The sequence below is a fragment of the Micromys minutus genome (assembly GCF_963924665.1).
Source record: "Micromys minutus genome assembly, chromosome: 26".
In the NCBI taxonomy this organism is placed as follows: domain Eukaryota; kingdom Metazoa; phylum Chordata; class Mammalia; order Rodentia; family Muridae; genus Micromys; species Micromys minutus.
Window position 1 is genome coordinate 15,960,167 of NC_137961.1, and position 25,850 is coordinate 15,986,016.

General features: G+C 39.6%; 2 protein-coding genes across 2 annotated transcripts in view; one reads left to right on the forward strand and one right to left on the reverse strand.

Annotated features, from left to right (window-relative positions):
- Window positions 1-6,375: 6,375 nt before the first annotated feature.
- CCNE2 (cyclin E2) lies at window positions 6,376-17,055 on the forward strand (the record flags this gene model as incomplete). The annotated part of the gene is made up of 13 exons (XM_080938534.1): window positions 6,376-6,465; window positions 6,889-7,065; window positions 7,276-7,304; window positions 7,398-7,497; window positions 7,578-7,631; window positions 8,331-8,482; window positions 9,459-9,594; window positions 11,328-11,474; window positions 12,879-12,974; window positions 13,349-13,483; window positions 15,035-15,146; window positions 15,694-15,851; window positions 16,486-17,055. The coding sequence occupies 13 exons, from the start codon at window positions 6,376-6,378 to the stop codon at window positions 16,597-16,599; spliced, it is 1,500 nt and encodes a 499-aa protein (XP_080794660.1). The 3' UTR covers window positions 16,600-17,055.
- Window positions 17,056-25,850, reverse strand: part of INTS8 (integrator complex subunit 8) — a 44,467-nt gene continuing 35,672 nt past the window's right edge. The window contains exons 23-27 of the mRNA XM_080938482.1: window positions 24,763-24,813; window positions 23,071-23,144; window positions 22,931-22,995; window positions 22,554-22,597; window positions 17,056-18,080 (exon numbers count right to left, since the gene is read on the reverse strand). Coding sequence (XP_080794608.1) covers window positions 17,964-18,080; window positions 22,554-22,597; window positions 22,931-22,995; window positions 23,071-23,144; window positions 24,763-24,813 — 351 coding nt within the window. The 3' untranslated portion in view covers window positions 17,056-17,963. The remainder of the gene's footprint in view (window positions 18,081-22,553; window positions 22,598-22,930; window positions 22,996-23,070; window positions 23,145-24,762; window positions 24,814-25,850) is intronic.

Consider the following 25,850-nt stretch of genomic DNA (forward strand, 5'->3'; position numbering starts at 1 on the left):
CAGAGAGGTGTGAGTGGGCTAAAGTGGAGGTGAGGACATAAGGAGGAAGCAGTGACTAGTGCAAGCTACTGGGGATACAAGCAGACTACACATGGTCTGTGTCACACCTCTGTCTGCCAGCCCTTTAAAACCAATGCACAAGGTAAAAATTACCCATCAAATTGTTGGCAACCATACTCAAGAGTTAAACTGTCCCAACAACAGAGAAATCAAAATATTTTATCCAGTGATCTCACATTCTACAACCAGCTCCTTCAGAAGTTTAAACAGGTGAAAATGATTAGCAGTTAAAGAGCTGACCATGCATGCTGCTTCTGAGATACACCAATCCTCTGAAATCACAGAGGCTGACCTGGCAGCATAGGGCCCACCCTGCACCAGCTTGTCTGGAAACACCAAGGGGTTCAGGTCATGGCCACCAAGAACCAAGCACAAATCTCAGGAGTCTCAAAGAGCATTTAAATGGTCATATAGCATCATTATTTGAGGGCATCTTTTTCTCTGAGAAGTCTGACTATGTCACTCAGGAAGGGAGCCACTGTGGTGAATACCTTGTTAAACTGAGAAATTTACTAAGTGGAGAGAGGTAGGAGGGTCAGGGACTCAGTACATCTGTGGCACATGGCAAATATGAGGTCAGCTTAGACTATGTGTGACCTGTCTGAAAAGAAAAAAAAAGTTTGAGTGTTAAGAAGTCAGTCAATATTTCATTCGAAAGAGAAATAAACAAAAGAAAAAATATTTCATTCAACAAGTCTGAAATTAAAAAATAACTTTCAAAAATAAGATTTTTGTTGTTTTAGGGAAAGAGACAGTTGGACAGGGTCTCAATGTGTAACTTAGCCGACCCTCACACTTGTGACCCATTTCCTGCCTTATTCCCAAGTGCTGGAATTTGCAGGTGTGCACATCTAGCTCAAAAGAAAGCCTTACTGATCTGAAAACATTGGACAAATGTGCTAGAGAATGCCAATTTACAGCCCTAGAGTTGTACAGAATCTCCTAAGGAACTACTGGCCTAAAGAAACTTCCATAACATTCTTGCACTTAAGAAACAAACCTAATAGGGGTGGGGATATAGCTTATTTGGTAGAGGGCTTGCTTAACATGTACAAAGCCTGAACACACAGGATAAAACTGGGTATGGTGGTATATGCAGGTAATCCCAGCACTGGGGTGGGGTAGGTTAATATGATCAGAAGTTCGGGTTTCGATTCTTAGAATGTGAATTTCTCTTGTACACCTGTCATGGAACTAGATTGGTAAAACATTAATACTTATGGCATCCCATTTATTGAAAAATCTGACAAAGTACTGCCAACAACTGTAACAAGATCAACCCATTTCTTGTAGATTTAATGTTTCTCTTATTTTTTGTGTTTGTTGTTGGGGTGTCTGTGTGTATAAAAGTGCTTGCCATCAAAGCCACACCTGAATTCAATCTCTGAATCCCAAAGTAAACAACTGAACAGACTCCTAAACACTGTCCTCTGATGACCACACATGTACTGTGACATAGGTGTTCCCATAATACATACATACTAATAAAAATAAAAATTTAAATTCAGAGTCAGGCAAAAAAAAAAAAAAAAAAAAAAAAAAAAAAAAAAAAAGGAGTTTGAGACCAGCCTGGTCTACAGAGTGAGTTCCAGGACAGCCAAGGCCACACAGAGATTCCTATCTCAACAATAATAACAAAATTCAGTCCAGAATTCTTCATTTGCAAAGTGTGAAAAGTCCTTAAATCTAAGATCTCCCGTTAAGTTTGGCAACAAACCTACTGCCCACCCCCCAAAATCTGTCTTAACTGACCCAAAACTCAGTTGTTACATTTTCTCTAATGTCTCCCAACTCTTTTGTTTTTCTGTAACCATTAAAGTATTGCATAATGAATCAAAGACAGAGGTGTGAGGACTGAAGTGATTGATGGCTCATCCATTAAGAGAACTGGCCAGTACTTCAGAGATCCCAGGTTCAGGTCCTCTATCTCAGTACCCATACTCCTAACTCAACACCCATACAGTAGTTCCACCTGAAACCCCAATTCCAAAGGATCTGATGCCCTCTTCTGGCCTCAGAAGGCACTACATATATGTAGTGCACAGTGCAGGCAAATCACCACTTATTAAAAAAAACAAAACACACAAACAAAAAAAACAAACAAACAAAAAAGGGGGGACTTGAGAAATGGCTTTGTTATAAAGCACTTGCTATGCAAGCATGAACCTGAGCTCAGATCCCAGCACCTACAAAGGTGTCCAAAGGTGCTGTACACCTGTGATCCTAATGTTGAACGGTGGGCATAGGAGGACCCCACTGGCTGACCTGGCCAGCCGAGTTAGCCAAATTGGCAAGCTCTAGGTTCAGCGAAAGACTACTTCAAAAACTAAAGTGGAAAGCAATATATAATAATGTAATAATAATAATAATAATATTTTATCTACTATATACTATATTACATAAAAATATGTATCTTTTTAAAAGTTAAATGTTATATATCTGGCTGTGGGTACATTACTTCAGGCCCCCTGCTGGGCTGTCAAGACACATGGCATGCATACATTCAGTTATGCTCTTTCAGGACATCTGAAAAGCTCTTAATTCTGTGTTACAGATTATAAGCCTTTCCTGAGAGAGCAGCTGGGTGTAGTGGCACAGGCCTGAAACTCCACCTACTTTAGAGGCTAAGGCAGGGTTCCAAATTCAAGATCTGCTTGGGTTACAGAGTGAGTTTAAGATAGCCTGGGCAACTTACAGAAACCTAGTCTCAGAACAAGAGATTAAAAAGGGACTGGGCTAGAAGCTCCTAGGTTAAGAAACTAGCTTCTCTTACCTTTGCTACTATTCTAGTTATTTTTTCTTAGTAAAGAGATTACTTCATACTTCTTTTTTGTCTCATATATTCTTTTGTTGTTTTTAGGTTATGAGACAGGGTATCTCTGTGTAGCCCTGGCTGGTCTTCAACTCAATCATGCACCACCATGCCCAGCTGTCTCACACATTCTTAACATAATTGCATCTAATAGCTTACTCATTAGAATATATTATTCAATCAACTAAAAATTAGTTTCAAGGCCAGTCTAGACAACCTCTTCTCAATCTCAAAAAAAAAAAAAAAAAATTAAAAAGGTAGCCAGAAATCCAGCTAAGTGGTACAGCCTTTATGCAGGAGGCTCTAGGTTCAGTCCTTAAATAGTTAACTATTGTCTTGATCTGTCTACAAAAAGAAGGCACAGCAAAGACCCAGAGACAAGAAGTATGTCACCTGGGTTTGACTTTATTTTAAAGAAACAGATTTTACTATCTTGCCCAGATTAGCCTTGGAGCCTAGACTCAAAACAACCCTGCCTCAGTTTGTCAGTAACCAAAACAACAGGTAAAAACTCCTGGTTTTTGGAAAACAGAGACATGCCTGCAAGGACCTTCGTAGCTTTCCCCCCACTTCCTGAAAACAAATATGAAAACAATAAAAATAACTGCTTCCAAAAATGCTGTAGAGGTTAAGATTATTAGATACAAATTTTTAATGCATAAAGAAATTATATATATTTCTTTCTTTTTTTTTTTGAGACAGGGTCTTTCTACATAGCCCTGGATTTCTGAAACCCATTATGTAGATCAGCCTGGCCTTGAACTGAGATCCATCTCGTTTTACATCTGCATAAAACTTTGATCAGGGGCTGGAGAGATGGCTCGGCAGTTAAGAGCAATGACTGATCTTCCAAAGGTCCTGAGTTCAATTCCCAGCAACCACATGGTGGCTCACAACCATCTGAAATAGGATCAAATGGCCACTTCTGGTCTGTCTGAAAAGAGCTACAGTGTACGCACATATATTAAATAAGTAAATCCCTTAAAAAAAAAACCAAAAACAAAAAAACAAAACCTTGATTGTATTTACCTCCCATTATCTACTTTACAAACAGTCCCATTTCTCTTTCATGTTTTTCATTCAAAATGCTGAGGATCAAACCCATGATAGGCAAGTGCTCTACCACTGACCTGTAGGTTCTCCATTAAAGCATACTTGCCATTCTGAATGAATTTTATCTCCCTTAATTATGTCCCATTAATTTTCCTTCAAATTTAATTTTGCCCTTCATGACTATTCAACAATCCTCTATTGTGTGTATCTATCGTATTTTCTTTATCCATTCTTGTGGACAGTCACCCAAGCTGATTGTATAAATTAAGTACTGTGAATACTGGTGCAGTAATAAAGGCCTGTAAGTACCTTTGTTTTACTTTTTATTTTTGGTTTCTCAGACAGGGTTTGGATGGGTGGTCTTGGCTGTCCTGAACTCACTCTACAGCAGAGGCTGGATTAAAATTCATAGAGATCCCTTGTTTCTGTCCCCCGAGTCCCGAGCTTAAAGGTGTACACCACCACTGCCAGCTTGGTACCTTTGTTTTATGTTGATTCAATTCTTGTGGGTATGTACCTGGGAGAATCATTCCAATTTTGCTTTCCCTACAGCTACTCCGCTCACATACTTAAGGACATGCCTACAGAACATTTCTAACGACTTGTTTACACTAACTTATGCGGTTGGGCTTGTGATATTTAAGATCAATCCCACGTAAACGACATCCCTTGTTTTCAGTATATCCTCATCAAGTTCACCCACATAGGCCACTAGCTGGAATTTTTAGGACAGTGTCTCATGTAACCTAGGTTGGTCTTGAACTCACTATGGGGCTGAGGCTGTAGGGAATCAATTTTGCATACACTAATTTAACACTCGTTATTGAAAGGAATTCACGGGCTCTGAGAGATGGCTCAGCAGTTAAGAGCACTGATTGCTCTTCCAGAGGTCCAGAGTTCAAATCCCAACAAACAGATGGTGTCTCACAACCATCTGTAATGAGATCTGATGCCCTCTTCTGGTGTGTCTGAAGACAGATACAGCGTGTGTGCGCGTACATATATATAATAAAAATAGAAAAAGAAAGGTATCTTACACACACCCCTCTGCTTTCTTGCAAAACCGGTTAGATCTCTAAGCAGGAGATGACAACTCCTGCAAAGGGAGGCAACTTTTTCCCTCTCTAGAGCCTTGATAAGCAATTACTGGTTGGATGAACTTGCCTTAGGCCTACACAACGTGTTGGGGGGTCTTCTCATCCCGTCTCCCGCGGGTCTTGGGATAGCCTAAGGGAACGTGTGTGAAAAGGGGGCTGTGCGGGAGAAAAGCCTTCCTAGGCTCTCCAGAACAGCGTGGCACAAAAGGCCGGCCGCCTCCAGGTGCATCTCGGGAAGGGCCGTCCCGCCGTCCCTGGCGCCCTCGCACCGGCTCTCTCCGGCCGCCTGCCTCCAGGAGCCCTTCCTCCGCTTCCGCGGCCTGTGGGAGGGGGTGTCTTTGTTCCCCAAGCGGCGTCCCCCCACGGGACTGCGTGTGGAGGGCGCTCAGAGGTAGTCGGGGCCCTGCGCTTAAGTGCCCGGATCCAGGGGCGGCGCGGGGCGGCCCGCCACGTCCCAGCAGCGCTCGCAGGCGGGAGGCTCTCCCGCGCAGGCGGTTCGCGCGGGCTCTGCAGGGCGCGCTGGCGGCCGGGCAGGGCGGGGCGGGGCGCGCGGCCGGGGCGCGCACGTGGTGCCGACGGGCCTGCCCTCCAGCCAGGTCCCCGGAGACCCGGAGAGCTCCGGCTCCGGTCCCCAGAGGTGGTTAGCGCCGGGAGAGCATCCCCGCGCGGGGATCCGCGAGGGAGCCGTAGGAAAGAGCCGAGTGGCCGCTCGGCGGGGCGCGGGGACAGGGTTCACACGTACCTCGTCCGGGGGCTGAGGCGCCTTCCTGTGCGCGGCCGCCGCGGGTAGCCGAGCCACTCACGGCCCGGCGGATGGCGCCCGCTCCGCACGTGGCGGGCGGCGCGCTCCGGAGTGTTTACATTCTGCGGCCGCTCCACGTTGTGCAGCCGTCCTTTCCTGCCATTGGCCGGCTCCTCGGCCGCGGCTTCGCTCCTCCCGGAGGGGCGGGCCCTCAGGCTCCCGCTCCCCAGCCTCTGAGGAGACTTGGGTTCCCCCCTCTGTCCCCCCCCCCCCCCAGGCCTGGGCGGGACCGCGTCGCCTCTCCCAAAATGCCGAGCTGAGCCCGCAGCCTGACATCCCGAGATCCAAGCGCTGTCGTGGGGGGCACACGGGCGTGAACTGGAAGGCACGCGGGAGTCCCTGGTGGGCAACCAACGCGGGGGAGGAGCCTGGCAGCCGCGGCGCGCGCAGGTGAAGCGCCGAGGTGGGCGGAGGAGCGCGGTCCGGGAGGGCAGCGGTGCGGACACTCGGCGCCCGCGCGCACTGAGGGCAGGGCGCGGCGCGCGCGGGCGAGCTGGGCGGGCGCGGGCGGGGGAGGGGAAGGCGCCGTCCGAGGTGTCAGTCTGCGGCGCATGCGTGCGGGGCGGTCCGGCCCAGGCCTATATATTGAGTTGGCGCCGGCGCCAGCTGAGCCGAGCTGTGGAGGGTCTGGCGGTGAGGAGGTATTGGGGACAGGGGTGTGCGGGAGCGAAGGGAACCTCGTCTGGCGGGAGCCATGGGAGAGGAGAAATGGGGGGTGGGGTGGGGACAAGAAGTAGGAGATTGGAATTAAGGGGTTCCCGAGGTCGGTCCCTGTCAGGATGGAGTGTATCCCCAAATGAGAGGCCACGGAGAGCTTCTCTGTCCATCCTCAGTTTGGGACGCTCTCCCGCGCGAGAGGATTAAGGTGTGGATCACTCTGCCGAGAGATTCTTGAGCACAGGTTTCTCCTTTAATTCCCCTCTTTTCCTTCTGCTCTTCTGGGATTGTGGTCCCGTCACCCCTGCAAGCGACACTGCCCGCCGGGTGGGGCTGGGAAGGAGGGAAAGGAGCCTGGAGGACGTGACACCAGAAGGTTCCCTCCACCCCTTGCTTCCCCGCCACAGCCGCTCTCCAAATTGGCGCGGAACCGGCTGCTCCACAGCCCGCTCTTGGAGGCTCAGTCAGGCGCCTGGCGGGCCGGAGTCCAGGACGTGCCTTCCCCCCCTAGTCTTACTGGGGAGTGCATGAACGGCCCAGAAGATCATCTAAAGGGGGCTGGGGTGCTTTGCAAATTCCTTAACGTACTCACGTTCCCAGTGACCATTCAGTTAGGGAAATGAAAGCATGTATGTAAAATTACTGAGATAATTAGTGTATTTCAGAAGATAGTGCAGTATTTTTAAAGGTTCAGGCCACCTTCTGGTAATTTTAGGTTTAATTGGAACTTGAAGATTATGGATGACTATGTTCTTGATTTTGTTTTTCTTCTCTCCCATTTAGAGGTTTCATAGGCCTCAAAGAAGAGAATGTCAAGACGCAGGTAACACTGTTAGTCTTGGAGACGTGTTTCAAAATTAGCAGCTGCTTTTGAAATATATGACTAATTAAACTTCCTTTCTAAAATTCATCACAGCAGCCGTTTACAAGCCAAGCAGCAGCATGTCCAGCCCAACCAGCCAGACTCTCCACAAGAAGCCCAGATAATTCAGACCAAGAAGAGAAAAACAGCACAGGTGATTTAAGGAAAGAGAGAGAGAAAGGGAAGAATATTCCTTGCTGAGACCTTAGCTTACTGTTCTTTTCTATTCTCCAGGATGTCAAAAGAAGAAAAGAGGAGATCACCAAGAAGCATCAGTATGAGATTAGGGTAATGCAAAACTGGACTGGGAACTGGGGGAGAGTGAGAGTAGAATCTGTGTTACTGCCTTACAGTGGAAAGATTCCAGTGATCTCAGAGGTGAATGTGGAGGAAGTTCACATAAGCCTGGGTCCCACAGCTGCAGTGTAGTTGGCCTAGAAGCAGCTGGTTCCCTTTTGTAAATCCCTCCCTTTTGGAGCTGGCTGGTGTACCAGGGCCGGCCTACATACTGCTCTTTGTTCACGTTCAGACTACAGTGGAGGCCCTCATAGCTACTGCACTGACATAAAAAGGATGTGAGGTCACTGTCAGTTTGGCACCCAGGCTTTGGTAGTATGTGCTTACTTGGAGATGGTAATTCTTTCAAAAAGATCCTCTAAGTGACTCCACTTGACTAAATTTTTTGATGCTTTTACATTTGAGTATTAGAAAACACTTTAAAAGTATCCTCAATAATAAAATGTCTAGATTCAGAGAACAATTACTCAATTATTTTACTTTACATTACAAATGCATTTGTTATTATTTCAGTACTTAATGCCTTGTATTACCAGGCTTCGTTATCTAACTTGTAAAGACTAATATGAATTATATGGCTTTAAGAATTTAGTACAGACATCAAATTAGCTATCATTTGAGGATGCAGAACAAAAGCCAAGGCTTCTTAATGCACTAATAGGTTTTTCTCTTTTTGTTTTGAAATGACAGAATTGTTGGCCACCTGTATTGTCTGGAGGAATCAGTCCTTGCATTATCATTGAAACACCGCACAAAGAAATAGAAACAAGTGACTTCTCTAGATTTACAAATTACAGATTTAAAAATCTTTTTATTAATCCCTCACCTCTGCCAGATTTAAGGTAAAAAAATTTCAGTAACTTTACACCAAACGTTAAAGTGGTAGAATTAAATTAATGCCATTTGTTTTCGGGTTTTTTTCTTTTTTGACTTCATTATAAAATAGGGAAACGTTTTATTTTGTTTGTTCTGTTTTAGTACTTCCCTTATTGAGACATAAACACGTATCGTTATACATGAGACAATAACTGCAAATGATAGCAAGTGATATATTTAAAACCCAAACTTGGGCTTTACTTCACTTGCTTGGGAAGTGCTTCCAGACATAGGAACTGAACTTTTAAAAAAGTGGCTTAAATAATTTGTCTAGTTAAAATGAGAACATTTTTAAGTAAACAGCAGTTTCAATTGACAATCCTACTTACTCCTACCAAGTTTACTATCAGTTATATGACTAAGAAGTACAGCTTATAGAAAATATTTTATAGTAATTGACAATTGACTTGAATAAGCAAATTAATGGAGTTAAACTATCTCTGTGCCTGATACTTTGCTCCACCTTGAAAAATCATTATATATGATGCTGCTTATATTTTCAAGTGTTTGAACTTAATTATCTCTGTGATCATATGCTTATTTTTACATATACATTTATTTTTCTATCGTTGCTTTTAAGAGTTACCTTGCTGGATGGTAATGATGCATGCCTAGCACTCAGGAGGCAGAATCAGGCAGATCTCTGAGTTCAAGGACAGCCTGGTCTACAGAGTTCCAGGATAGCTAGGACTGTTACACAGAGAAACCCTGTCTCAAAAAAAGTTGCCTTTTAAACGTTTATAGATTATTTAAAAAAATAGGATTATGTATCATTCCTGAGATTTACCAATAAGTTGGAAATCCAAGAGCTACTTCTTTCCATTTGTAATTGCAAGTTGAAGTTGGATATTTGAAACTTGTAATTATGCTATGTAAACAGAACTTGTATAGGTCACAACTATAAATTATGTGCTTCTCTTCCCCCTCCCCCTCCTCATGTAGCTGGGCATGTTCACAGGAGGTTTGGCAAAACATGCTACAAAAGGAAAGCAGATATGTGCATGACAAACATTTTGAAGTTCTGCATTCCGACCTGGAACCACAAATGAGGTCAATACTTTTAGACTGGCTTTTAGAGGTATGTTGTAAGAATTACAAATTTCTTTTGCATCTATGACTGAAAATATTTATATGGGTATGTGCCTTCCATGAGACAACAGAATATGTTGTCCACAGTGTGGTTTGTAACACCTAAAGTAGAATATGACTTGATATTTTTCCTCTGTAGTGTTGGGGATTGAACCCAGGGCTTTTTGTATGCTAGACAAGCACTGAGCTATAACCTCAGACCTTTTCAAGAATAAAATCAGGAGTTGGGAGCATAGCTCAATGATAGTGTGTACCAGTATCAAAGCAAAGAGTAAAGTCCTAAAAACACATCTTCAGTACACCCCAAACCAAAGCCAGAAATCACTGATATGTGTTAGGTTTGTTTCTAGTTGAGGGTACTCAAGGTGAATGGAATGTATAGTTGACTGGGTTTTGTATACAGGTATACAAAGGACCAGTTTAGGCTTCAGAGGCCCCCAGACCTTTTCTGCTATGAACTTTGGTTACCCTGAGAATGAGACCTTAAGCCTTTTTTATCCTATTTAGCTTCCTTTATAATGTGCACCTGTTCCTTTCAGAAATACACTACCTCCTGGATATGGATAGTAGTGTTTCCCTGTAATCCACAAAGGCTGAGGCAGGAAGATTGGGAGGTTAAGGCCAACCTGGCCTAATAGCAAGTTCTAGATCAGATGAAATACATAGTGAAACCTTGCCTCAGAACAGAAAAATACACCAGAAGGAATATCAGTAATTCTGAAATGCCTATAGATCTATGCAAACATTTTTATATGAATTATTGTAAATTACTTGATGTTAAACTGACTTTCTTCCAACTCTGGATTATCTGTAATCCAGATAATGTAGATTATGGGAGATAGTGGATTGAAGAAAGGATTTACAAATTTCAAGCATATTGGGGCAGGTTACAGTGATACTGCCTTAAAAATAAGGGGCAGGTGGGATGTATACAGCTTAGTGGTGAAATGTTTGCCTAACACATGGTGAAGCCCTGGGCTTAATCCCTAATACTGGGAGGATGGAGTCATTCTGAAGGAGGAAAACAGGGTGGACCTTTTGGTAGATAAAAATATGATACAGCTCAGAAATGTTTCCAAGACTATAAAATGAGGTTGTTGTGTCAGGTCATTGTCCTTAAAGATGATCCGTTGACAGCATGGAAAGGAAACAGTTGTTGGTTTGCCTCTTCATTTGAGGGATTTCAAAATTGAACATGAGGGCCATTTCTAGTGATAATGGCATCAGTGTAGTTAAGAATTATGTTAAAGTTGTTTCTTTGTATGCTGACACAAATATTTTCAGTCTAAGAATGTAAAAAAAAAGTTTGTAAAATCCTAAAGATATTTCGTTGAAATACAACATCTATTCCTGATTTTAAGATTTTATTTTTATGTGTAAATGTGAGTGCAGGTGCCCAAGGAGATCAGAAGACGGGAATCAAAATATGAAAAATAGTAACTATGTTGGCTCACAACCATCTGTAATGGAATGTGATGCTCTCTTCTGGTGTGTCTGAAGACAGCTACAGTGTACTCACATAAATAAATCTAAAAAGAAAACAAGGAGAGCAAGGATAACAAGTTCACTTTATCTATCAGTTCATGTTATTCCCTCCCTTATGTTAATGGCATCCTGAAAAACAAAACTTAGCCTCAAAGTAGCTCGTAATTTGGTATAGTAAATCTGACTTTCTCTTTTGGATAAATTCTGGAAATAATATTGAATATTTGGTTTTTGCAGGTCTGTGAAGTATACACTCTTCATAGGGAGACATTTTACCTTGCCCAAGACTTTTTTGACAGATTTATGTTGACACAAAAGGATGTAAATAAAAATATGCTTCAACTCATTGGGATTACCTCATTGTTCATTGCTTCCAAACTTGAGGTGAGTTCTTAAGTTTCATCCAGATATATTTACTGTAAACTTAGTTTTTAGATAAATACATTAATCTCAGGATACTGTTATTTTCTGAACTAAATCATTATGGGAAAAAATTGTTCTATTCTTTATAGAGATATAAGAAGTCATCATAGGTCAATGTTGTTACATAATTATATAGCACCTGAGTTCAGAAGAATGGTCTTTACAAACTAAACAAATAACAGAAACATTGCGCTGAGTAAGAATAATGGTCTAGCCAGCCTAATATTTTCCTGTCTAATGTTGGTGTCTTGTTAAAAGAAAACTTAATTGCTTTAAATTTGCAAAAATATGTAATTTACTATCTATTACTTTTTAACAAACTGTTGGCTGTTTCCAATGCTCTTTGCAGCTGGTATCATTTTGAAGGATTGGGTACATTAATATCCCAAAGTATGCATTTTTCTTCCAACTTTATCTTCTTAGTTTTATGTTCTCTTCAAATTCTACAACATACAGCATATCAGTTTTTAGAGTCAGCCTGACGCATTTCATTTCAGATCTTTATATACCAAAGTCTTTAGTTTGCTGCCACATGCCAGGTTTTTCTTCTAACCTCTGATAATTTCTAATTCTCAAGACTTTGAAGACAAACTTGCCATCAGCCAAAACACCATCTTTTCTTCTTCCCCACTTCCTATACTGGGGATTGAGCCTAGGGGCGTGCTCTTCCTTGGCAAGCACTTTTGAGACAGGGTGTCATGATTTAGCCATGTCTAGCCTGGAACTTACTACCTAGGCCAGGTTGGTGTCAAATTCACAGATCTGCCAAAACATATAATGCCACACCTGGCCTTTTGTTTCTTAAAGTATAGGTGCAAATATGGCAAGCGTAAACCCAGTATTTTTTGATAAATATATTTTTATACTAGGATAATGTGTTTAGTTTCTAGACCTGATTTTTAATTGTTTTGAGATGTTCTGAGTGGCCCCAGTGGCCCAGCTGTCTTCAAACTCTACAGCTGGAAGATGATTTTTACTGTTCCTGCCTCCACACCAAGTAATAGGACTACAGGCTTATACAGTGTCTCCTACACATTAGACAAGAACTCAGCTAAATGAGCCACATCCCCAGGCCAAGACCCTGCTTGTTTAGTGTCTTGTTTTAATCTGACCACCAGTGTTAAAAGGGTTAACTATTTTTTAATTAAAATAACAGATTAAGATTGAAATACAAGGTCAACTGGGGGGGGGGGACTTGAAGATGAGTACAGTAGTAACAGATAATTACATACCAAAAAATCTTACACGGTTTTGATTTGTAATTACCTTGTGAAGCTGTCTTTAAAACTGAAGCCTACAAAATGTTGCCTATATATTTTATTTTGTTCTTATTTAAATTGTGCTTAATAAATTTCTAAATTAAAGGAAATCTACGCTCCCAAACTCCAAGAGTTTGCTTATGTCACTGATGGTGCTTGCAGTGAAGTAGATATCTTGAAGATGGAACTCAATATATTAAAGGTAATGATAATGTCATTTTTAGTTGCAATTTTGCAATATAGTAATTATAAGTGAACCTTAGATATAAGAAAAAGCCAAACTTAAGGGCCAATGAAATGATTTAAAAGTTGTCTTTTTAACCTCTATATACTAGTCACATCATATGTCCATTCCCAAACTAAATATAATTTTGAACAAAATTTTAAGAACCAAAACTGAGGCTTTAGTCTGAGCATATAATTTTAGAAGATCAAAATGATACAAAAATATTGATATTGGTTAATGGTTGGTAGGGAAATTAACTCTAAACTCTTATGTACATGATATGAGATATATATGTGTATACACACACACATATGTCATCATTAACAGACATTTACATTTTTTATTGACAGGCTTTAAAATGGGAACTTTGTCCAGTAACAGTCATCTCCTGGCTAAATCTTTTTCTCCAAGTTGATGCTGTTAAAGATGTTCCTAAGGTTCTTCTACCTCAATATTCTCAGGAGACGTTCATCCAGATAGCTCAGGTATTGACCCTGCTACTGAACATATAAGTCGTGAGCTACACAAGAAAATGGCATACTGAGATGATTTAACAAGAAAACAAACATTTGACCCATAAGATTGTTTCAATTATTTACATTGTTTAATAATTCTAGAAAAGAAAATCATTTTTTTAGGATTTGGGATTAAAATTAAAATCTTTTTGATATAAAATGGGGGGAAATTATGTTTTCAACTAGTTGTCTTTAGGCTTTTTGCTTTGTTTTTTAAGGCAGTATTTCTCTGAATAGGCCTGGCTCTCCTGGAACTTTTTGTTCTGTAGATCAGACTGGCCTTGAGCTCAGAGATCCACCTGCTTCTGCTTGGCCTGCTGTTCTTTAATTGGTTAAACTTTTCTAGGCCAGCATATTCTAACAGAATAGCTAAAGAGGTTGAGGATTCCATTTTACAATAAGTAGGATTTGAAGGCTGTACTTCTGTGAAGGCACTCTTTCATTTTATTCCATGTGGGATGTAAAGTTGACATTTGGTGATGAGGATTAAGTCATTTGGATTAGAACTTGTGTTTTAAATCTGTAAGTCAACAAAGTTGTGGATATTTGTAGTATATGACTTTTAATATCTATTCTGAAATTTAGAAATTGCTCCAAAATTGGAGTTTTTAAGATTTATTCATTTATTTTATGAGTATACTGTAACTCTTTACAGACACACCAATAGAGAGCATCAGATGCTATTACAGATGGTTGTGAGTCACCATGTGGTTGCTGGGAATTGAACTCATGTCTTCTGGAAGAGCAATCAGTGCTCTTAACCACTGAGCCATCTCTTCAGCCCCCAAAATTGGAATTTTTGATTGTGAAAAATTCCAGACTTGACCAGTAATGGTCAAAGAACAGGCACATTAAAAATATTCTATAAAATTGAGTATAAATATGTATATAGCATATAAATGAATTGAGTTCTAACATGAGCTTATATATTTAAAAATACTTCACGATTCCAAAACATCCAGATTTTAAAATACTGGTCTCATGTATTACTTACTTACATAATAATCTGTGGGAGTATTTTACTTGTAACTCCTCCAGTTTCTACCACTCACCTATCTAGTGGCTAAGAATGTTACATTCTAGTCTGTCCAGTTTACTGCGTCCTTTTAAAAGTGTAACTTTCCTGATTTAAAATCCACAGTGGGTTTGAGTAGTAGTGTATAACATAACAACAATAACAATGTACTAACTAGGTTTCCTTGCTTTCCACTGCCCACCTTGGATAAGGAAGGTGTCCCTTGCTTATTTCGTTTCGTAAGAAGTATTTCTTATGGCAGTGTAGTATCTCAAACATTCTCTCAACCCACCAATCTTTTGGTCTGGCCTGTCACCTAATTTAGAAGCCTTCTAATCTAGATGAAGTGCTCACCCCTCTAATAATTATTACTGCGTTCCTACAATCCTATTGTTTTTACTCCCTTCCCTGCAATCCTGAGGCTGGGTGGTAGCTTATTTAGTTATATATAGGATAGGGACATATTTACGTTTCTCTTAAATTACTTTTGTTTTTTTCCTTGTTAGCTTTTAGACCTGTGCATTCTATCAATCGACTCTTTAGAATTTCAATACAGAATTCTGGCTGCCGCTGCAGTATGTCATTTTACCTCCATTGAAGTGGTTAAGAAAGCTTCAGGTAAGATTATTTTGTTGACTTCTTTCCCTGTTCACAACTTTAACAGGAACACCTTACCAAACACAATAAAACAATTTAGTTGATTTTTTTTTTTTATTTTGCTAGAAGTGTTTAATCTTTACTGTGTTACCACAATCAAAATACAGTCAAGTGTAAATTAAATCTACTTGAATCAAATATTTGTATGAATAGGCACTGGTTTAAAAGCTTAGAAGTTGGCCTGGAAAGATGGATCTGTGGTTAAGAGCACATACTGCTTTTGGAGAAGACCCAGGTTTGGTTCCTAGCCTTCATCTAGTTCTAGCTCCAGAACATCTAACTGATCTCTAACATCATCTGATCTCTGGGCACTTGTGTACATGTATACCCATTTACATAATAAATCTTTAAAGCAAACAAGCAAAGAAAAAAAAACACCCTCAAGAGTAGCAAAAGCCTATAATTCCAACAATAGGATGCTGAACCAGAAGGGAAGCCAACCTGGGCCACAGAAACATCATGTAAGAAGTACAGTTTGATTAAGTTTTTATTGCATTTTTAAATCTAGGCTTGGAATGGGATGATATCTCAGAATGTGTAGACTGGATGGTGCCTTTTGTCAGTGTTGTAAAAAGTGTAAGTCCAGTGAAGTTGAAGACTTTTAAGAAGATACCCTTGGAAGACAGACACAATATCCAGACACACACAAATTATTTGGCTTTGCTGGTATGGATTTTGTCTTTTTTTGGTTTTTTGTTTTTTTTTTTTTTTTTATTTTTTTTATGTTTACTGGGGTTTTTGTTTGTTTGCTTGCTTGCTTTATCTTTCACTGTAAGTCCTGATACTAATGGAGCTGAAATTGGCAAAGTTTAGCTCAGGTCTGATGTGCATTGTGCTACTTAGACAGTTATATAAGATGATAAAGGAGAAAGTAATAATCATGCTGGTTTAAAATGTAAGGGAGATAATTAAATTAAGGCAGACTTGGTGATATGGGCCTAAAATGCACACTAACTAGCACTAGAGAGGCTGAGGCAGGAGGATCATAAGTTTAAAACTGGCTTGGGCCACATAGAAAAATATTCCTGTTAATCGGCTTAAAATCAAGAATAGCAGCCCAAATAAGAAATTAGAAAGTTGTTTTGAAACAGGGCTTTACTGGAGTAAACCAAGCTGACCTCTAACTCAGAGATCCTCCCGCCTCTCCCTCCCAAATGCTATGATTGAAGGTGTGTACCACCACCACCCAGCCAAGATAGAGACTCTTAAGTTAAGCCTGGATAGAAACAAGTAGGTAGAAGTCTGGTTTTACTGCATACTTGTTTGGTCTTAACTGTTAATTATTCCTTCGTGTGTACAGAATGAAGTAAACTATGTGAACATCTTCAGAAAAGGAGGGCAGCTGTCACCAGTGTGTAATGGAGGCATTATGACACCACCGAAGAGCACTGAAAAACCACCAGTAAAGCACTGAAGAGCACTGAAAAACTGGAACTGAACAAATAATGGACAGTTTCACACAAAGGAGTTTTACAGGAAAGTAGTGCTATGACTGTCCTTGCCTAAGGAGTTACACTGCCATTCTTTTATTTAAAAAAAGATGTCAATTTGGCACTAAATGCCTAGGATGCACAAAATCCTGGGTTCAGTCCCCAGCACTACAAAAGAACAAAACAAAAAAACTTCAAAAAATTGGCACTAAAGAAATGTTTCCTCTAGAAGAGAGCTTGTTTACAAGGGTGACTTCACGCCCAGGACAGGATGGGAGCCAACAGTTTATGCCAGAACAGCTGTTTGTTTGTTACTGTGTTTCTTTTGATGAACTAGGAATTTCATCATTGGAGTATGAACTAGACTAGTACCTTGAAGGATACATTAGCTGACACAGAACTCTGAATCTAGATTTTATATTCTTAAAATTCCTATACTCTTGAATGGTGCAATTTGTTTCTTGAAAATAAAATTTAAGCTTATTTACAAAGATTGTTCTGTAATAAAGTGACTAATTTATCTAAAGCTGTTTAGCAAACAATGATAAAACTTGAATTTTTATGAATGGTAAAGTTTAATCTGTTTTTAACTATTCTGTTTGCCTTGCCATAATATTTCTTAATCAGTAAGGCATTGAACCAAATAAACTGTGCTCTAAATGGGAGAACCAAAGAAATTATAAATAAAATAAATGCTTTGGCTTCTTCTACTAGGGAGGTTTACTTGATAGAAAGGTTGCTTTATAATCTTTTTGTGTATCACAATTTGAGTAAGATTAAACACTTTTCCAAACTATATGAGAAAGTCACTTTATTACACTAAGATATCCCTAAGGCGCTTTCTGTTTGCAAACCCAGCGGTCCATTTTTAAGCCCCGTATTAGGAGATGAAGACTGTGTCAACATGCTAAAACTTAATATGACCTAAACTTCTATTTTCTTATGGCTGAAAAATATTAAATGTATACTGACTCCTGGAAATATATTTATTTAAACTTGCTGTATATAGAATAGCTACTTATACATTAAATATTTTTAAGTTAGCCTTTGAAAAGGAAATTTGGGCCTAAAAACAAAAACATTAATTTCATTTAAAAAAAGTGGTACCAGACTGTCAGATTACCAGATACATGAACCTTGTCTCTCTTTAAAGAAATTATAAACTATTGTTAAGATAGGAAGTTTTTGTATATTTTTTGTTTGTAAGCTAATTTGTTTCAGTTTGTTTTGGTCTAAAAAGAAAACACCACTAAATTGTACATATGTATTATATAAACTTAATCTTTTAATACTGTTTACTTTTAGCCCATTGTTTAAAAAATAAAAATTTAAAAAATTAACTAACTGCTTAAAAGTAAAGTTTTGCCATTGCTTGAAGAAACTTCTTTTTCCTTCTCTGTGCTGCCAGCTGTAATACTTCTTCAGGGTTGCTTGCATTCAGTTCTGTTTGGCCAATGGCTTTGATCTTAAAACAGAAAAGTGTTATTAGAAATTTGATTGAAAGAAAAAAAGCCATAGTAGTACACATGTCAAAGTTAAAAATAACTAAATCAAATTCAAACTAAAGGAAAAATTGGCGTTATTGCCTTGATCAACTTTTAAGGTTTCTTTAACATATAGTTACCTGGAGGGGCATTTCTTACACTAAATACATTTCTGTATACTTATGTGATTATCTTTAGTAATGACATCTTTATAGCTTCATGTTTCATAAATGTACAAAGTAGCTATGTTCTCAGAACTAATTAGAAAGAAGCACCATGACCTACTAAATATTCACAGTGGTCTTCTGCTAAGTTTGGAACCTAAAAATCTAGTTTTGTATTTTAACTTTCTGACTTTCAGAGAACTTTTTAAAAGACTTTCTTAAAGTTATAATTAGACTAGAACTTGCTGGATCAAGGAATGCATGTGGGCAAAGGCTGGTAATGGGGTGGTAATACCTTAAACCATGGTATCTCAGACAACTGGTAGAGAAGCCCAGGTATTTGAGAGAAATAGTACCTCATGTGGGTACTGTAAAAATAGTGAAAGGATTAATAAGGAATAATGGGGCTGAGTGAACAGCCCCATGATGGAGCACTTAACTAGCACCCATGAGGCCAAGGGTCTGTCTCTAGCTCCGTGACCAAAAACAACCAAGAATGAACAAATGAAGGCTAACTTTAGAAAATGAAATTTAGACATAAGCAGGAGATAACTACAAGAGGGGGTGATGAACAGAAAGATCAATGATCTAATGAAAAGCCACAGGTGAACAGTAAGAAGGACTGAAAAGTATTTGCTGGCTTTTGTATCTGTTAACCCTTGAAAGGGTAGTCAAAGCATGGCAAAATTTAAACATACAGAGTGGGAAATTTACAAACCTAGGCAGCGTGATCATAATTGGCCAGAGGTAAAGCATAGTCAAAGGACCGACATTAAGGATAAAGTAGGTTACCAACAACAGAAGTTAATTAAAATGCCTTCAAGAGTAGTATAATTTCTTACCACCTGAAGAGTGGGCTTAATGAATGCAAATAAAAATGACCTTCTCGGTGAACAGTAACTAGAAACCAGGATCTCAGCTGGCACTCCTTAGTCCACAATGGTTAAGACTAATTCCCATAAAACCAGTAGGTTGTCTTACTTTTCTAATCCCAAGTAAACAAGAGCCAAGGAAATAATTCAAAATGGAAAATGTACAATACAAGGGCTTAACAGAAAAAGTCTAAAATAACATACTTTTAAAGAATGTTTAGGCCAGTAAGATAATGAAAGGAGCTGAGGAAATGAGTAACAATGGTTTGGTAGTGGTAAGTCTGTATTGGTAGGACTTTTAAAAAACAAGGGCTATTCCAAGAGGTAAAGAAAGTGAAGACACAAAATCCTAATCTAAGAGTTCCAGCGGTCAACCAGTTTGGTTACCGTACTTGTCTGTTACTGCTGAGCAGACTGTGCTTGCTGTACTTATGGTTGAGTAGGGAAGGGTGGATGGAAGGGGCTGATTGATGGTGGGGGGAAGTCAAAAGCCCAATTCTGAGAAACAGTCAGAAAAGGCTATGGGCATAACGAGTTATAGTAATAAGACAGAAACACCTGACAAGATCAGTGTGAAGGTGGTAAGCAGAATGGTGACTGAGAGGCCTCTAAGTATGAGGGTAAAGGATAACCTGTATCTGCATGTAGGAGAACCAGGAGGCAAATGAGACAGTAAGGATACATAGTTAGAACCTTTAAAGGAGAAGGAGTTTAAAAAATAATGTAGTGGCAGGCCAAGCATGGTGGTGCAGATCCTTAATACTAGCATTCAGGAAGCAGAGAATGATGATCTCTGCCTTTGAGGCCAGCCTGGCCTATGAGAGTTATAGAATGACTAATGGTCAAGGTTGTAGCAAGACCATAAATAAATAAATAAATAAATGAATGAATGAATGAATGAATGAATGAATGAATGAAATAAATAAATGCATCTAAAGGTCAAGGTTGCCCAAGAGCCTCACAAAATAGCTACTGTCGTTGGTTGCCTCCCAGAAATGCAAGGTAAATACCTATTCCTAAAGATATCATATACTTTTTAAAAAAAGATTTATTTACTTATTATATATAACTACACTGTAGCTGACTTCAGACACACCAGAAGAGGGCATCAGATCCCATTACAGATGTTGTGAGTCACCATGTGGTTACTGGGATTTGAACTCAGGACCTCTGGAGGAGCAGTCAGTGCTCTTAACCATGAGCCATCTCTCCAGCCCAATAACCATATACTTTAGATACAGGGCCAACGGTACCCTGAGCCTCCTCCCTGAGGACTAGCTTTCCTTGTACCAGAAGACACCAGGCAAGCTTCCACATGAAGGAAACAAGCAACAGTCACACTCAGCTATGACACCTATAAACCATGGCAACAATCAGCATGGTGCAATAACCCCAAGAGTAAAACAGTGGGACTCATACCTTGCTAGTAAGCAACAGCTCTCTAATTAGACGTAAGACCTTCTCAACAAGAGGGAAATCATGCCTAGTATAGGAAACCTGACCAACTACCCAGGGCTAGTAAAATCATGAGTCTTGAAAAAAAAAAATCTACAACCACTACTTTATTAAACCAGCATAATTCCTAAATACATTTTAAATATTTGTCCTTATATCCACAGGTAACTAGTCCTTACACCTTATCAACTAAACTCTTTCCACCAGAGACCATTACATAAAATCACAACTGATCAAAGTATAGAGCTGTGGAGCACAGCCCCAACAGATTTGGCTACAAAATAACTCCTGCACCTAAGTATCAGAAAGCATTAAGGAAGGAGTCTTAAAAGACTTCAAGAACCAGAGGATAAGAGAGTTTGCTGTGAGATTAGATCTTTTAGACATCTTAGTGTCAGAAGCCCATAAGCCCTCACCAACATGAGCTGAATAAAGACTACAGACATTCTAAAAATAGACAAGGGAAAGCCTACAAGGCCCCAATCCTATACAACTGCAGGCAGCAAAAGAATACAGAGCAGGAGAAATAGTCTACACCAGAGAAGAGCACACCCCAACCGGTTATTAGTCATTACATATACCCACAGACATATATTTATATAACACTTACTGGGGGGCGAGGGGAGACCATGAATTGAAGAGAAAGAAAGGGCTTAGCGGGAATGAAAGGAAGGGGTCTGGGGAGACAGTTCAATTGGCAAAGTGTTTGCCACTCAAGCCTGAACTGAGTTCAGGTTCCCAGACCACCATAAAGGCTGGCCACCATAGCACACACATCTGTAATTCCATCCTGTCCCTATGGAGAGATGGGAAGTGAAAGCAATTCCCAGAAGCCTGCAAACTCACTTCGAACAAAAAACCCTGTCTCAAAGTAGAAGGCAGGGATCACCCAAGGCTGTCCTCTTGACTGCCACACATGCACCATGGCACATGCATGCCCACATTTTAACACTATAAACACAAGGCACACACACTATGTTCTAAAAAAAGTAAAAAAAAAATGGAAGAAGGTATGGCATTTACCCAAACAGGCTAACTTCATGTTTTTTATTCCTCTCACACGTTTTAGGGTAATACTAGTCATATACCTTTATCTGAGTATGTCTTAAAGGATACTAACAGCATGTACTTTTATTAACTCATTAGTAAAATTAAGAAAGAATCTACAGTAATATTAATTTATATGTTGGGCAAGTAATAATGAGTGCAAAATTTTAAATACAGGACTAGCAAGATGGTTCTGTGGGTAAAGGAGTTTACTACCAAACCTGATAAAACCGAGTTTCAATCTTTGACACTCACATAGTAGAACAGACTAATGCAAGTTGTCCTCTGACCTTAGAACACACCCACGCATGCACAGAAATGAATGTTAAATAAAAAGAGAGAAATGGGTCAAATTTAAATAAATTACTTATTCAGTAACTGTTGGGCAATAATTAAATGCCAGGAATCGTTCTAGTTATCATCTATGAATAAACCAAGACCTCACAGAACAGTAAATAAATATACAGCATGTCAAATGTTGGTGAGTGTTACAGAGAAAAACTCTGAAGAAGAGTAAGCGGTAGCCGGTGGTGGGCATGGTATTTTCTAAGATGGCGGGGAGGCGAACCACTAAGACGGCAAAGCAGAAACCTGAAGGCAGCTGAATGTTCCCGAATAGAAAATGTCAGAAGTCCTTAGAGAACAAGTGTCCTTGACACGGTTAGACAACAGTAGGAACACTTGTACTGAGGTTAGCAAAGGGGCAAAGGAAATCAGTGAACTGTGTAAGATGAAAAATTATTGGAAGATTTAGAACAGAGATATAAAATGTTCTAATATGTTCATACCAGCATGACACATAAATAATAACTAAATTCTGGCAGTAAATGGACAAGATCTTTGCACAACGACAAAAATCTAAATTGTTTAATATTCTAGAAATAGCATCATTGAAGAAAGGTGTAAGGCAACTTACTGCAATTTGTCTTTTATCTGTTTCTCCTCTTTTATGATGAAGATCTAAATGTATCAGTTAAGAATTAGAAAACAACTGTTCTACATGACACTATCCCAAGGGTTTGAGGCTGGCTGAAGTAGTTTAGCAGACAAAGGTGCTTGCTGTCAAGACCCACGACCCAAGCTCAATCCAAGACAGAAGAAGAAAATTAACTTCAAGGTTATTCTCAGTGTGTGTGTGATTCACACACATTTTAGAATATGTACATACACACAATCATATCTGTACTTTCTTTAAATCCTGCACAGTTTCTAGCTTGGAAGGTATGTTCAATGAAATACTTCTTTAAGCAGACATGAACTGCTATGACATCACATGCAGTGGTGGAAGGATACAAGTCAAGTACTCCAAGATTGTGACGTCCCAAATGTAGTCATAGTAGGAATCCATAGCATCATGGCTGAAAAACAGAATCCATTACTTCTTATGCAAAAAAAAAAAAAAGAAAGAAAGAAAGAAAAAGAGTAATCCATACCTGTTTTGTTCCTGCAATGACTTGAAGGCCGTTTTGTAGTCAATTTCTCTGAGGAACTGACATAGAATTGCTACCTGTGTAAACAAATGATATAAGAAGGTGACATGACCGTCCTGGTATGAGAGAGAGGGTAATCTTTATTTTTTATTTTTCGTATCTATTTATCTTATTCTATGTCTATTGGTGTTTGTACATGTTTTGTATATGTATATCTAGGTACCATGTGTCCTGTGGTCTTGCAGAAGTGGAGTTACAGATGGCTGTGAGCTGACTGTGGCTGCTGGGGATTGAACCCAGATCCTTTGGAAGAGAAGAAGCCAGTGTTCTTAACCACAAGTCAAACTCTCCAGCCCCACAAATATATTCATTAGAAAGACTTGAAATAATGTTGGATAAAGACAGTTCATATTTATGAATCTCATTTAATTTTCACTTCGAAAACCTTTACCCAACATTTTTACGTCTCTCTGGCCATTTAGGTTATCCGTGACCTAAATTACAGTTTTAAATCTTTCTGCCTTTGAATGAGAAGCTGAAGACAGAAACTGCGTAGCAAATGTCCAAGTATTCAAGGACATAGACACATGGAACTGTACTTTTAAAAGCTGTAAATACATAGCATTTTTAAAAAGCACTAAGTTGCCAGTCTCTAAACACAGAAGAAAGCATTTCAGTTCAATCAGGCAGGTTCTGAATGCTTATCTAGACAGGAACTGGGAATATAGGCTAGTGTTATAACACTTGCTAATAGTTGTAAAGATCTCTAGTATTAAAAAAGCAAAGATTAAAAGTAAAAAGAAATTGAAATAAAAAAACAAAATAACAGGTAGTGGTGGCTTCCAGCACTCGGGAAATAGAGGCAGAGAATTTGAGGCCAGCCTGGTGTACCAAGCAAGTTATAGGACAGCCAGGGATACAGGGAAACCCTGTCTGGAAAAATAAAAACAATAAACAACAAAACATATATGACTTAGTGTCTATAAAATTGTATAACCATCACCATTAATTCTAAAGCATCTTCTGGAAAGAAACCCAATGCCCCATAGCAGGAACTCTTCATTCTCTCTTCAGTGAGCCTCTCATAAGCACCAGACCATACGTGTCTCTATAGACGCGCCTCAAGTCATATATATCCCTGTCAGTTAATCCGTTCTGTACTATGCATGTGTAATTCATTCCTTACATGGTTGCAGGATTTTGAGGTATAGATACATCATTTTATTAAACCACTCTTTATTTAATGGACACTGGGATTTTTCCCTATCTTTGGCTTCAGTGAACATTGCTGTTAAGAACATTCAAGTACACCCTTTCCTAATTCTCCCGAACATCTAAGTAAAAGTGGAACTGCCAAACCATTTCATTTGCCAAGCTGTACCATTTTGTGTTCCTGTAGCATGAGAGTTCTAATCTTCCCATAGCCCTGGCTGGTCTGCACTTCCCCAAAGACCAGTGTACATACCATCACAGGAATAGGAAAGCATGAAGTGTTTCTTTTCCCTCAAGTTCAATGGTCAATGTTTACTAATTCCTGCCTGCATCTAGTTCAACTTTACAAATTATTAAGAAATTTAAACATCTTAAGCTACCAACAGCCATTCTGATATAAAATAAAAGCTACTTTCTAGTATGAATTGACATATTAAGCCTAGCACACATAAATACGCCAATACTACAGTACCACAAACTAACCTGTGTATGACAATTCAGCAAAGAACAGCATTTTATCATTCGTTTTATCACCTACAAAAAAAAAAGTATATTTTTTTAAACCCACCTCTCACTGACTGTAATAAATGTATCACTCTAGTATAGGATGCCAACAGAAGAAAAGTAAGAAGGATGAGGGAGGACAGCAACTATGTGGGAATTCAGGACTTCCCATTCAGTTTTGCTAATTTAAAAGTGCTATAAAGAAATAAACTACTAAAAAAATCTTTAAATCTTACTTTAAAAACTTGTAAAGTACTGGAAGTTTTCGTCTGTTGTATTATTCTTGTGGTCTAAATCAGGGTTAATTGCAATGTATTTAAACAGCCATGAATAATCCGGTATGAGGAAGAGATGGGAAAAATGTGCCATTGGTATGTAGGCAGCAAGAACAAGTGCATACACAGACCTACAGGCCAGCATAAGGAAGGACTGATTCTGTCTAGGAGGGATGAAGATATACCTCAGCTCTTGAGTAGCACACATAATATCCCGAGTGAGACCACAACATGGTTCCAAGACCACAATGGTACTCAATGTGAACTAAAAAACATCTAGTAAGAGTGGATCTTGGGAGCCAAGCATGGTGGTGCACACCATCAATCCCAGCACTCAGAAGGCAGAGACTAGCAGATCTCAAGGCCAGCCTGGTCTACAGAGTGAATTTCAGGACCTGTCTTTAAAACGACATAAAAATGTGGACTTTTTTTTTTTGTCTGCCTTTTAAAGATTTATATATCACTTCCCAGGCTGGCCTCAGACTTGTAGTAATGTAATAATTCTCCTGCCTGAGCCTTCCAAGTGCTGGAATCATAAGTACCTACCACAACAGCTGATCCCTGACTTAAGGCACCCTTATCACAAAACAGGGTAACTATGGAAGTCAATGCACGTTTACTCTAGGATCCCTCCTTCTTAGGTTTGTCATATACACATTAGAAAGGCAGTTAGACAACAGACTTGATTATTTGAGAGCTAATTATATATCCCAACGGGATTAGTTAGGTGAGGAAAAGAACTGACCACAGTGCTCAGGATTAGGGCTTAGTGTTTGGTATCTTGATGGGCTT